The sequence below is a fragment of the Orycteropus afer genome, unplaced genomic scaffold (assembly GCF_000298275.1).
Source record: "Orycteropus afer afer isolate SDZICR_OR568_19922 unplaced genomic scaffold, OryAfe1.0 scaffold00241, whole genome shotgun sequence".
In the NCBI taxonomy this organism is placed as follows: Eukaryota; Metazoa; Chordata; class Mammalia; order Tubulidentata; family Orycteropodidae; genus Orycteropus; species Orycteropus afer.
The window spans coordinates 50,737-63,393 of record NW_006921828.1 but is presented as its reverse complement, the minus strand read 5'-3'; the positions used below and the strand labels follow the sequence as shown (position 1 = coordinate 63,393).

The 12,657-nt window shown below is 36.8% G+C and overlaps 1 protein-coding gene across 1 annotated transcript in view; it reads right to left on the bottom strand.

Moving 5' to 3' along the window:
• Positions 1-11,622, bottom strand: part of LOC103204055 (contactin-6) — a gene marked incomplete at its 5' end in the record, with an annotated part of 246,435 nt that extends 234,813 nt beyond the window's left edge. Inside the window, 1 exon segment of the mRNA XM_007949175.2 lies at positions 11,527-11,622. Within this exon segment, the coding sequence (XP_007947366.2) occupies positions 11,527-11,622 (96 nt within the window).
• Positions 11,623-12,657: the final 1,035 nt, after the last annotated feature.

The window sequence follows — 12,657 nt, the reverse complement described above, 5'->3', positions numbered from 1 at the left end:
ATTGAAAACTCTATGGAACACAGTTCTACTCTGACACACATGGGGTTACCATGAGTTGGAGTTTACTTTGCAGTAACTGGCTTTGGACTTTCTCCCCTAAAATAACATTAACTGTAACACTCCCCTTTTCAACATGTGTACTACAGTCTCCAAGATACCTCTGCTTTTGTGGTTACTTTAAGCATTAAAAATTGAGTATGAAGGATCAAAAAAAAAAAAAACTTTCTATTAAATCAGGTCTCCTTTTTGTCTGTCAGAAGAAATGGTTAATAAATAACAGCTCCTGTTCAGTTTGGTTCATACTCTGTTTCATTGAATTATGACCAATCATTTATATGGGAAATCCATCTAGACTTTTTCTTTCAGTTTTTAATTGTGCACCTGAAGCCATGTTTTGCTGGGAAAATTTATAAATTGATTTTTTTTTCACTCTCTTATTTCTTTATAAAACACACTAAAATTTAATTGATAGACTTAATTCATTAACAAGGGTTTAGATAGTATTTCTACAAATACACTAGAGAGAAAGCATAAGGATTTAGGATTTTCTGGTAAGATCAAATTTAATATAATTTATCTATTGTTACAGAAATACTTGTGAAACTCATGTGCTGTTGACTTTGGTACAACAGGACCAAATTTTTCCAAAATTATATAAAAATTTTAGTCTTTATGCCTCCTCTCATTATGGACTCTGCAGGGTTTTTTGGATTTTTTTTTTTTCTTTTAATACCAGAAGTACTGAAGAAAGTAATGAAAAACAAGGCTCCAGGAATTAACAGAATACCCACTGAGATGGTTCAACAAATGAATACAGTGCTGGAGGCACTCACTTTTTTATGTCAAGGAATTGGAAGACATGTACCTGGCCAACTGACTGGAAGAGATATAGATTTGTGTCCATTCCAAAGAAAGGTGATCCAACATAATGCAGAAATTATTGAAAAATATCTTTAATATCATGCATATGTAAAATTTTGCTTAAAATCATTCAAAAATAGTTGCAGCAGTACATTGACTGGGAACTGCCAGAAATTCAAGCTGGGATTCAGAAGAGGGCATGGAATGAGATCACTGATGTCAGGGGAGTCTTGGCAGAAAGGAAAGAATACCAGAAAAATGTTTATCTGTGCTTCATTGACTATGCAAAAGTATTTGACTGTGTGCATGATAAAAAATTATGGATAACATTGTGAAGAATAGGAATTCCACAAAACTTAAATTGTGTTCATGAGAAACCTGTACATAGAACAACAGGCAGTCATTTGAACAGAACCAAGTGCTTTCAATCACCTCATATGCATGTAAAAGGTGGACAATGACTAAGAAATCCAGCTGAAGAAGAGTTGATCGTTTTGAGTTGTGGTGTTGGGACTGCCAGAAGAATAAACAAATCTGTCCTGGAAGAATTACAGTTGGAACACCCTTTGGAACTGAGAATGGCCAGAATTCATCTCACCTATTTTGGTCATGTTGTAAGAAGTGACCATTCTCTGGAGAAGGATCTCATGCTTGGTAAAGTGGAGGGTCAATTAAAAAGGTGTAGGCCCTCAATGAGATGGATTGACACAGTGGTTGCAATGATGGGCTCAAGTATAGCAAGAACTGTGAGCCTGGTGGAGGACTGGGCAATGTTTTTTTTTTTCTGTTGTACATAGGGTCTCTATGAGTCAGAGCCAACTTGAAAGCACCTAACAATAACAACAGGGGATACTGCACAGTTTAACATCAGGAAGGAAGTGTGTCAGGGTTACATCTGTCACCATATTAATTCAATCTGTATGCTGAGAAGATAATCCATGAAGTTGAACTATATGAAGAAGAACACAGCATCAGTGTAGGAGGAAGACTCATTAATGACCTGCTATATGCAGATAGGGAACTCTGGTGGCATAGTGCCTAAGATACTTGACTGCTAACCAGAAGGTTGGTGGTTCAAACCTACCAGCCACTTCTTGAAAGGAAGATTGGGCAATCTACTTCCATAGTGATGTTGTCTCAGAAACCCAAGGAGGGGTCATTATGAGTCAGAGATGACTTGACAGCACATAAAAACAACAAAAATATAAAAATAACACAATCTTGCTTGATGAAAGTGAAGAGGATTTGAGGCACTTACTGATGAAGATCAAAGACTACAGTCTACAGTATGGATTACACCTCAACAGAAAGAAAACAAAAGTCCTCACAACTGGACCAATAAGCAATATCATGATAAATGGAGAAAAGATTGAAGTTATCAAGGATTTCACTTTCCCTTGACCCACAATCAAAACTCATGGACGTGGCAGTCAATAAATCAAACAACATACTGTTTTGAGCAAATCTGCTGCAAAAAGCCTTTTTAAAGTGTGTAAGAGCAAATATGTCACTTTAAAGACTAAGGTGTGCCTGACCCAAGCCATGGTATTTTCCATAGCCTCATATACATGTGAGAGCTGGACAATGAATAAGGAAGACCACAGAAGAACTGATGCATTTGACTTGCCAGCCTTCATCACTTATACTTTGATTGCTTTGATCATGTTGTCACAAGGGACTAGCCTCTGGAAAATATCATGTTGAATAAAGTAGAGGATCAGTGAAAAAGGAGAAAACTCTGAAGGAGATGGGTTGACACAGTGGTGGTGACAATGGGCTCAAGCATGACAATGATTGTGAGGATGGCTCAGGACTGGGCAGTGTTTCATTCTGTTATACATTAAGTTCTTGTGAGTTGCAACCAACTCTATGGCACCTAACTACAGCAAGCGACTGTACTAATATCTACAAAGGCTCTCTTCTTTGCATGTAGCATTATTTTTGTGTGTGCATGACTACAACCTTGTCAGCTCTGCTATTCACCTGAGAATTCTTACTGAACATATAAATACACTTGTGGAACCATTGTCTGCCAACCCTATACATGGTCTTGGGTATACTTCCCACTGCATAGACATATAGTTCAGCCTAGTCACCCATCTATCCACCCATATACCCATGTTTGCCTTCACTGATAACACATTACTATATGTTCAAAAGGGTTCATCATTATTGTCTGTACCTCCCATGTACCTCTCTATGCCTTTGTCTTCCTCCATGCCACCATATTGATCACTCACATTTGGTACATTGACCTTCTCTTCATCCAAATCCATACTTATCTCTATCTATCCAACAGTGTTCCCTACCCTACCCTCCCACCCCTGCTAACCAACAAAGAAAATTTCCTTCCATATATAAACCTTTCTTTGACTTTTACAATAACAGACTAATACAATATTTATCCTTCTGTGATTGACTTATTTCACTCAGCATAATGTCCTCCAAGTTCATCCACCTTATGCAGTGTTCTGCAGATTCTGTGTTATTCTTTAGGGTTGCATAGTATTCCATTGTGTGTATATACCATAATTTGGTTATCCATTCCTCAGGTGATGGACAACTGTGTTGTTTCCATTTTTTGCTATCGTAAATAGTGTTGCCATAAACATGAGTGTGCATATGTCATGGCTCTTACTTCTTTAGGATATATACCTGGTAATGGAATGGATGGGTCAAATGGCATTTCTAATTCCAACTTTTTAAGGAATCACCATACTGCTTACCACAGTGATTGTACCATTTTACAGTCCCACCAGCAGTGTATGAAGTCCCAATCCCTCTGCATCCTCTGACATAATGGATTTCAACTACTTACATTTTAGTTAGCAGCTGAGCACTTTAAACACTGCACCACCAGGGCTCACTATAAATATTTTAAGAGATCTGAGACAATGACAAATTACAGGCAAAGACAGAAAACATATAATTTTTTCCGGAGCGGGCTCATTCTAAACTAGTTGTCCATTAATATAATTTGAAGGTTATCCAACTAGCCCTTCTCTCTTGAAGTCTTTCTTTACACCTTTCACATTCATGAAAAGGAAATAATACTAATTATTTTAAATGAGGCAATTAAATATACTCTTAGGACTGGCCATTAGCAGGATCTGGAGGTAAAAGATTGCTGAAACTGGTATATAGTCCTAGATTAGAATCCTGTTTTTATGCACTAACTGAAAACTTATTGACTTAATTTATTTAAACCTCAGTTTCCTTAGTTTTGAAGTAGTATTCTTAATTCTTAGAATAGTGAGAGTAAGGAAATTGTTGGAAAGCATTTATCATAGTGCCTGTTCACAGTAACCATTCAGAAATTGTTAGCTGTTATTATTATTAATATGTTCTTCCTCTGATTAATTGACCATTATTTGTGTAATTGGATCAAAGAATTCTTGTAACCACCTCTCCTCCCTTAGTTTTGATCTAGGACAACTATAAAGAACAAAGAACAATGGTTTCTGACTTTGCAGAGATAAGGTAGCCTATGGTGTAGTCTACAGATATTCATGATAAAAATATCTGGATGGAGTAAATATTGACAAATACCCATAGGCCCTTATTAAAATTTTTGTATGGCTTGGGTTTGGCATATCTTAGTCATCAAGAAGATAAGCATGGTGAAAGGATACAACCCTGACACACTCCTTTCCTGATTTTATACCATGTCATGTCTCCTTGTTCTGTTCCAACCACAGCCTCCTGGTCTATGTACAGGTTCCTCACAAGTACAATTAAGTGTTCTGGAATTCCCATTCTTCTCAATGTTATTCATAATATATCATGATCTGCACAATAGAATGCCTTTGAATAGTCAATAAAACATAAATAAACATCTTTCTGTTCTTATTTGCTTTAAGCCAAAATCCATCTGACATCAGCTATGATATCAGTTGGTCCATGTCCTCTTCTGCATCTAGCTTGCATTTCTGGAAGTTCTCTGTCAATTTACTGCTGCAACTATTTTTGAATTATCACAAGTAAGATTTTACTTATGTGTGATATCAATGATATTGTTTGATAATTTCCACATTCTGTGGGATCACCTTTCTTTGGAATGGGTATAAATATGGATCTCTTCCATATTTGTGGCCAGGTAGCTGTCTTCCAAATACCTTGGCATAACTGAGTGAGTGTCTCCAGCCAAGCATTCATTTGTTGGAACATCTCAATGGGTATTCTTCCATCAGTTCCTGGAGCCTTGTTTTTCACCAACTCCTTCTGTGCAACTTTGACTTTTTCCTTCAGTACCATTGGTTCTTGATCATATGTTACGTCCTGACATGGATGATCATCTAACAGTTCTTCTTGGTACAGTAATTCTGTGTACTCTATCCATCTTCTTTTTATGTTTCTTGCATCATTTAACATATTGCCCCTGGAATCTTTCAATATTGAAATTTGAGGCTTAACTTTTTCCTCAGTTCTTTCAGCCTGAGAAATGCTGGGTGTGTTCTTCCCTTTTGGTTTTCTAACTGCAATTCTTTACACATTTTATTTTAATAATTGACTTTGTCTTCTCGAGCTGCTCTTTGAAATTTATTCAGCTCTTTTATCTTGTAATTTCTTCCATTTCCTTTAGCTACTCTTCATTCAAGGGCAGGTTTCAGAGTCTCTTCTGACATCCTTTTTGGTCTTTTCTTCCTTTCCTGTCTTTTCAGCAACTCCTTGCTTTCTACATGGATGATGTTCTTGATGTCATCCCACAATTCTTCTGGTTTTCGGTCATTGGTGTTCAATGCATCAAATCTATTTTTTAGATGGTCTCTAAATCCTGGAGGGATATAACCAAGGTCATATATTGGCTCTTGTGGACTTCTTTTAATTGTCTTCAGCTTCAACTTGAACTTGGATATGAGCAGTAGGGGATCTGTTCCACAATCAGATCCTGGCCTTGTTTTGGCTGAAGATATTGAGCTTCTCCATTGCCTCTTGCCACAGGTATAGTGAATCTGACTCCTGTATACTCCGTTTAGCAAAGTCCATGTATATAGTCACCATTTGTGTTGTTCAAAAAAGGTATTTGCAATGAGTAAGTCATTGATCTTGCAAAATTCTATCACGCCATCTCCAGCACCATTTCTATCACCAATGCCATTGTTCTGGTTACCTAGTGCCACTCTTAAAATATATCATCAATGGGATGGCTTGAAGAAACAAGCATTCATTCCCTTACTGTTTGGAGGCTTTAAGTCCAAGCTCAAAGTGTCAGGCTCTAGGGACTGGGTGAAAGCCTCTCAACCTTGAGCTTCTGCTCCACCTCTTACTCCTGGCCCACTGAAGCTGGAGGTTTTTCTTCACTCAGCTGATGGATGCTGAAACTGTCATGCCCAAGGCTAACAAGTAAAAAGGCACAGTCCTGATGTTACCAAATCACATGGCAGGCCATTAATTCATGTCCATTGAAAGTCCCAAGGTTGGCAGAACATGTCAGGCTGCTGAAAAACAACATGGTTACATGTAGGGTTCAAGCATGCCATAAGCTAGAGACCATTCCCCAAGGCTTCTACTTATATACAGAAAGCAGACCACATCCTTAGGGCAGCTACTCAGCTGCTCACAGTAGAGTCCACCATGGAGCTGAGTACCATTCTCATAGTGAGGAAACTCCATTCAGCTGCCTAGCCACTTAACCAGGTCCAGCCAAGTTAACACATGAACTTAACTACCATAGCCAAATTTTCCAATTACTGGTGATTCTCCTTTGTTTCCAAGTTTTGCATTCCAATCGCCAGTCACAATTAAATGCCTTGATTGTATGTTCGGTTGATTTCAGACTGTAGAAGTTGGTAAAAACCTTCAATTCCATCTTTTGCCTTGGTAGTTGGTGCATAAATTTCAATAATAGTAGTATTAACTGGTCTTCCTCATAGGCATAAGGATATTATCCGATCACTGAAAGCACTGTACTTTAGGATAGATCTTGAAACATTCCTTGTGATGGTGAATGCCACACCATTCCTCTTCAATGTATCATTCCTGTTGTCTGATTCAAAATGGCCAAAAACAGTCCACTTTAGCTCACTAATGCCTAAGATTTTGATCTTTATATGTTCCATTTAATTTTTGACAACTTCCAATTTTCCTAGATTCATACTTTGTACATTGCATGTTCTGATTATTAATGGATGTTTGCAGCTGTTTTTTCTCATTTTGAGTTGTGCCACATTGGATAAGCAAATGGTGGTCACAAAAGCTTTATCCTATCCACATAATTAAGGTTGTCTCTATTCTGAGAAGGCAACTCTTTCCTAGTCATATTTTGAGTGTCTTCTGACATGAGGGGCTCATCTTCTGGCAATATAGTAGATAATATTTCAGGCTATAAATAATGTTTTTTCAGTAATATATCAGACAGTGTTTCACTGCTATCCATAAAGTTTCCACTAGCCAATTTTTTGAAAAACGGATGACATCTTCCTTCTTCTGAGTCTGTCTTAGTCTGAAAGCTATGCTGAAACCTGTCCACCATCATTAACCTTGTTGGCATTTGAAACATTGGTGGCATTGTGTCCAGCCTCACAGTAACACACAACCCTCCACAGGACAACAAACCAACAGACAATTTTGTCTACCTTAGTTGTTCCAAACTGCTCAACTCCCACTTCCTAGTATGTCCCACCAGTCTCAGCTTTGCAAAAGTTGTCTGCCACCACTTCCCAGCTTGCCTTAGCTGTTCCAGCCATCCAAAAAGCTGTCTTACAGGACATAATAGCATTTGAGACCAGAAGAACTAGATGGTGCCTGGGTACCACTGTCAACCACTCGGAGGGGGATCAGTGCAAGAGATCCTGTATAGAGTAGGAGAACAATGTGGAATAAAACTCAAAATTTAAAAAAAACAAACAAACAAGAGGTTTGCTGTTCTGATAGAGACTCGTGAGACCCTTGAGACTCCAGTCCCTAGTTACCTTTCAGGTCTGGAACTGAACTCACTCCTGTGGCTTCCAACCAACCAACAGGCAGGAATATGGGGAGAACATTTATATCAGGTAGATACACTCCTTAGAGTGATCAATCATAGGAGAACAAACAGTAAGTATTTGCACAGGAGACAGCTGTAGGGACAGGAGTGCATGGGAGGGAAGGACAGAGGGAAGAAGTAACTATGGGGAGGAAGTGGAAATAGAGCTGTTGTGAATTTCAGTCAATGTCATGAGACAAAGTGTATGTGTAAGTGTATGTGTATGGGAAATGGATTTGCTTTGTAAACTTCATCCAAATCACAATAAAAATTTTAAAAAAGTGACAAATTTGGTATCAGGCAAGTTTCCCATGACTCCCATGAAATAGGGATTAATTATTCAGTTATAAAGGTCTTCATTTAAAGCCTTTTTTTTTTTTTTTTTTTGTATCTCTGTGAGGAATTCTGGTGGCACAGTGGTTAAAGCATTTGGTTCCTAATCAAAAGATGAGCAGTTTGAAATCACCAACTGCTCCATGGGAGAAATATGAGGCACTTGGCTTCTGTGAAGATTTATAGCCTTGGAAACCCTATGAGGCAGTTCTGCTCTATCTTTTAGGGTCATTGTGTGTCAAAATTGACTCATTGGCAATATATTGGGTTTTTTTGATAACTTAACACCCTGATATTAATCCCAGGGCAATATTACAATGAGGGTCTTACATAGTTTAATTTATCCATTTAAATAACACTTTAATGTTATTAGCTTGCAAGGTGACAGAGAAAGCTCCTCCTATCTGGCTGGTTTTTCTTTTCTCTCTCTCTTTTTTTTTTTTTTTCCCCTGTCAAATGTGACTGATTCATTTAAAAATATTTTCCATTTCTGTTATCTTCAATTACAGTAAACAAAGTTGGAAACAATCTTCATTTCTGTTAAGACTCTTTGATCAATGTCAGGGTAAGAAAATGACAGACTAATAGTCCAAACAGATATAATTTTACAGTTTGTCATTTTAGATTATAGTACTAGAAAATAATTTTTCCTATGGTTAGAAAATAATCACCATTAAAGAGTGTGAGCAATTTTTGTGTGCTCTGAAACAATATATTTTATCTCAAGATAATAGTGAAAGCATTGTAACTTTCCCCAAACATTATAGGTACCCATAATGTCATACCACACTTTAACAATGATATTGAATAAAATATTGTAAACTTCTAATTAGTTTTCATTTCTTTTTTATCAGCATTTTATAAGGTTGAGAAAAAAACAAAAATAATGATGAAAACATGTTCTAAAGTTTTTTAAAGCCTCATAAATAAGATTTAGTTTAACATTAGGAAAAAGTTGCATGCCTTGTATTTTTAAACATCTGTGCTATATGTTTTATCAGGAGGAGCTAGCCCCTGGAGAAAGACATCATACTTGGTAAAACAGTGAGTCAGGGAAAGAGAAGAAGACCCTCAATGAGATAGATTGACATAGTGACTCCAACTGTGGGCTCAAAGATAGCAATAATTGTGAGGATGTCACAGGACCAGACAGTGTTTTGTTCTGTTGTACATAGGGTCACTATGAGTTGGAAGCAACTTGATGGGACTTAGTAACAACAACAGTACCAAAAAGAGAGACAGAGTAGTTAAGAGCTCAGGATCTAGCAACCAGACTACCTGAATTTGAAATCTTGGCTCTACTGCCTACCAACTTCTTAACTTTGGATTATTATCTCTATCTTAGTTTTCTCATCTGTACAACAACAATAATAGTAGTAGCTCCCTTATGGTTTTATTAAGGAGTTCTGGTGGCACAGTATCTAAGGCATCTGACTGCTAACCAGAAGGTCCGAGGTTTTAACTCACCAGCTACTCTTCAGGAGGAAGATGGGGTAATCTGCTTTCATAAAGTTTTACCACCTGGGAAACCCAATGGGATTGTTATGAGTTGGAATTGACTCTATGGCAGTGAGGTTTTTAGATTTGGTATGGTTTTATTATGAGGATTTAAAAGTTAATATTTGCATTTTGGTCTATGTAATTGCTCACTATTATTATTATGCTTTTTTATAGTACACTTAGTGTAATATTGAATTATATCAAATGAAATTATTCCATGAATATTTTCATACTGCTTCCTTCAACAATTAATCTGTAGGCCCACTGTTGCTTGAGAATCAAGACTCAATTTTATCAAAGAATCTAGAATTTAAGAAAATGCAATCCCAAGAGGGAGAGAATCGGATCATTTTTAGGTTCTTGACAACAAGCCACTTCACTAGTCAATCCAGATAGCTCCAAAACACAGATTGATATTTATTGCTTGTTTTTCACTATTGCTAGTAGATATTCTGACTTGGTGCAATCTGCAATTTATTTCTAATTGATGAGGTAATTCTCCTTCTCTTTCAATAGTTATTGTGGGGTTGTCAAGAAGGGTAATGACATTTACTTTTCCATAGAGCCCAAAAATACAAATGAAATAACAATTTTAGCTTTTTTATTTGAAAAATAATACTAGAAATAATGACAATCAATTTATATCCTTTAGGTCATTTACCATTTACAACAAGATTACCATGTAGATATTATTTATTGTATCATTTTATATTTGAGGAAACTGAGCCTCAAAGAGTTTAAATAAATTGTTCCTTGTCATGTAGCTTGTATGGCACAACTTCAGATTATCACTGGGATTAGCTACATGATAAAGCTCTAAAGCTCACACTGTGTTTACAGCCAGGCTGAACCTTCTCAAGGAAATTTGTTGATTGATTGCTTGAATAAATATTTTTTAAATGAAATATTTGGATGTAGAACTACGTTGAAAAAGTAGCTCTGGTGGGATAGTGTCTAAGGCATTTGACTGCTAACCATAAAGTTGGTGGTCCAAACCCACCAGGCAATCCACAGAGGGAAGGTGGGGCAATCCACTTCCATTTTCTGCCTCAGAAACCCAATGAAGGTCACTATGAGCTTGAATAGAATCAGTGGCAGTGAGTTTGTTTTTTGGTTTAGAACTATGTTGACGTGGTAGGATGAACTTCGCAAGCTCTCACAGACCCTATAATTTAATGAAAGTTTACCATTAACTCCAAGATCTGATGTGTCTACTTTAGGCTCTGTATTAGTTTCCTAAGGCAGCAATAACAAAGTAGATGGCCTTGAAAAATAGGATTCCATTGCCTCACACTAACAGAGGCTTGTTGTTGTTGTTGTTACATGCTGCGGAGTCGGACCAACACATAGCGACCCCTCCTTGGGTTTCTGAGGCAGTGTCACTATGGAAGTAGATTGCCCCATCTTCCTTCCGAGGAGTGACTGGTGGGTTTGATCCGCCAGCCTTCTGGTTAGCAGGCAAGTTCCTTAGGCACAATGCTACCAGAGTTCCCAACAATAGCTAGAAATCCAAATTAACTTGTTGGAAAAGCCATGCTCCTTCTTAATTCTCTAAGGAAAGATTTTTTCTTGTTTCTCTTAGCTGGTAGTTCCAGGCACTTCTTGGCTTATAAATGCATCTTTACATGGTCCTTTTTTCTCTATTTCTTCATGTCTCTTCTCCTCTTTTATAATGACACCACTCATGCTGGATTAGTATTCACCTTACTCCAATATAACCTCACAATAACTTAAGTGATAACATCTTCAAACGAAGCCACCATCAGAGGTACTGGGTCTTCAACATATCTTTTTGTAGGATACAATTCAAACTATTACCGTCTCTGAGTGACAACATTAATAGTATAACCAAAATTACCCAACCATACCTCCAACGTGTGGTGGTGGACCACAGAGAAGTACCACACCTTGACCTTCCCGGACAGACACTGTGCTTCTTGGTTTGGTTTCAAATTCTTCGATGTCTTGAGGGAAAGGGGGAAAGAAAAAGATAAGGTTTTGAATTAATTTTTTTGAAAAAAAATTTTTGAAAGAAAAAATTTAAACATACTTTTGTTATTCAGTATAATAAATATTCATAAAATTACCAGATTTAGTTGAGATCAATTTATCTGTATTGATTATTATCATGCAAAATATTGTTTTTCTTTTCTTCTCTTTTTAATATAATTTAAATAATTAATATAAAAATTTAATATAATTAAACATATTTGCTGGTATTACTCACTATCTGTTTATTTTATCCTTCTGTGCATCCTGTAAGGAGCTATGGTGACACTGTGTTAAGAAATTTGGCTGCTAACCAAAAAGTCACTGGTTCAAACCCACCAGCCTTTCTGAAGGAAAAATATGAGGCAGTCTGCTTCCATAAAAATTTAGTCTTGGACATCCCATGAGGCAGTTCTACTCAATGGCAGAGGTTTTTTTTGAATGCAGCCTACATTCCAATAAGAAAATTTGGAAGCCCAGCTCAGGGTGAGTATGATTAAAAAAAAAAAAAAAGATTTACAGCAGGTTACCGTCTTCCATTAGTGTTTACCATTTGTAGTAGAGTCTATGAGAATTGCTACTGGAATGGTATGAGGGGAGAAGTTCTACGTGAATGAATCAATGAGATAGAAGGAATATTTTCTACTTTCCCTTGATCCACTTCTTCACATAACAATTTTATGATCTTATTTTGAATATTGTGATTTCCTACAACATGAAAGGATCATAGAAATTCAGAATTGAAAGATCATTTACTAGCTGTCCTGTTAAGACACCATCTTAGGTATAAATCCTTAAATATTATTGGCAAATGGTCACTCAAACTTAAAGAATGGACACATTATTTAACTTCATTGAGTCTCAGTTTTTTCACCTGTAAAGTTCATTTACCCATTCACTCAATAAATATGCACTGGGCACTCAATAAAATACAGGAAGATTATTAAGGGCAGAAAACACATGGGTTAATAAAACAGGTGTGTACCCTTCTTTTATTGGGTTTACTATCT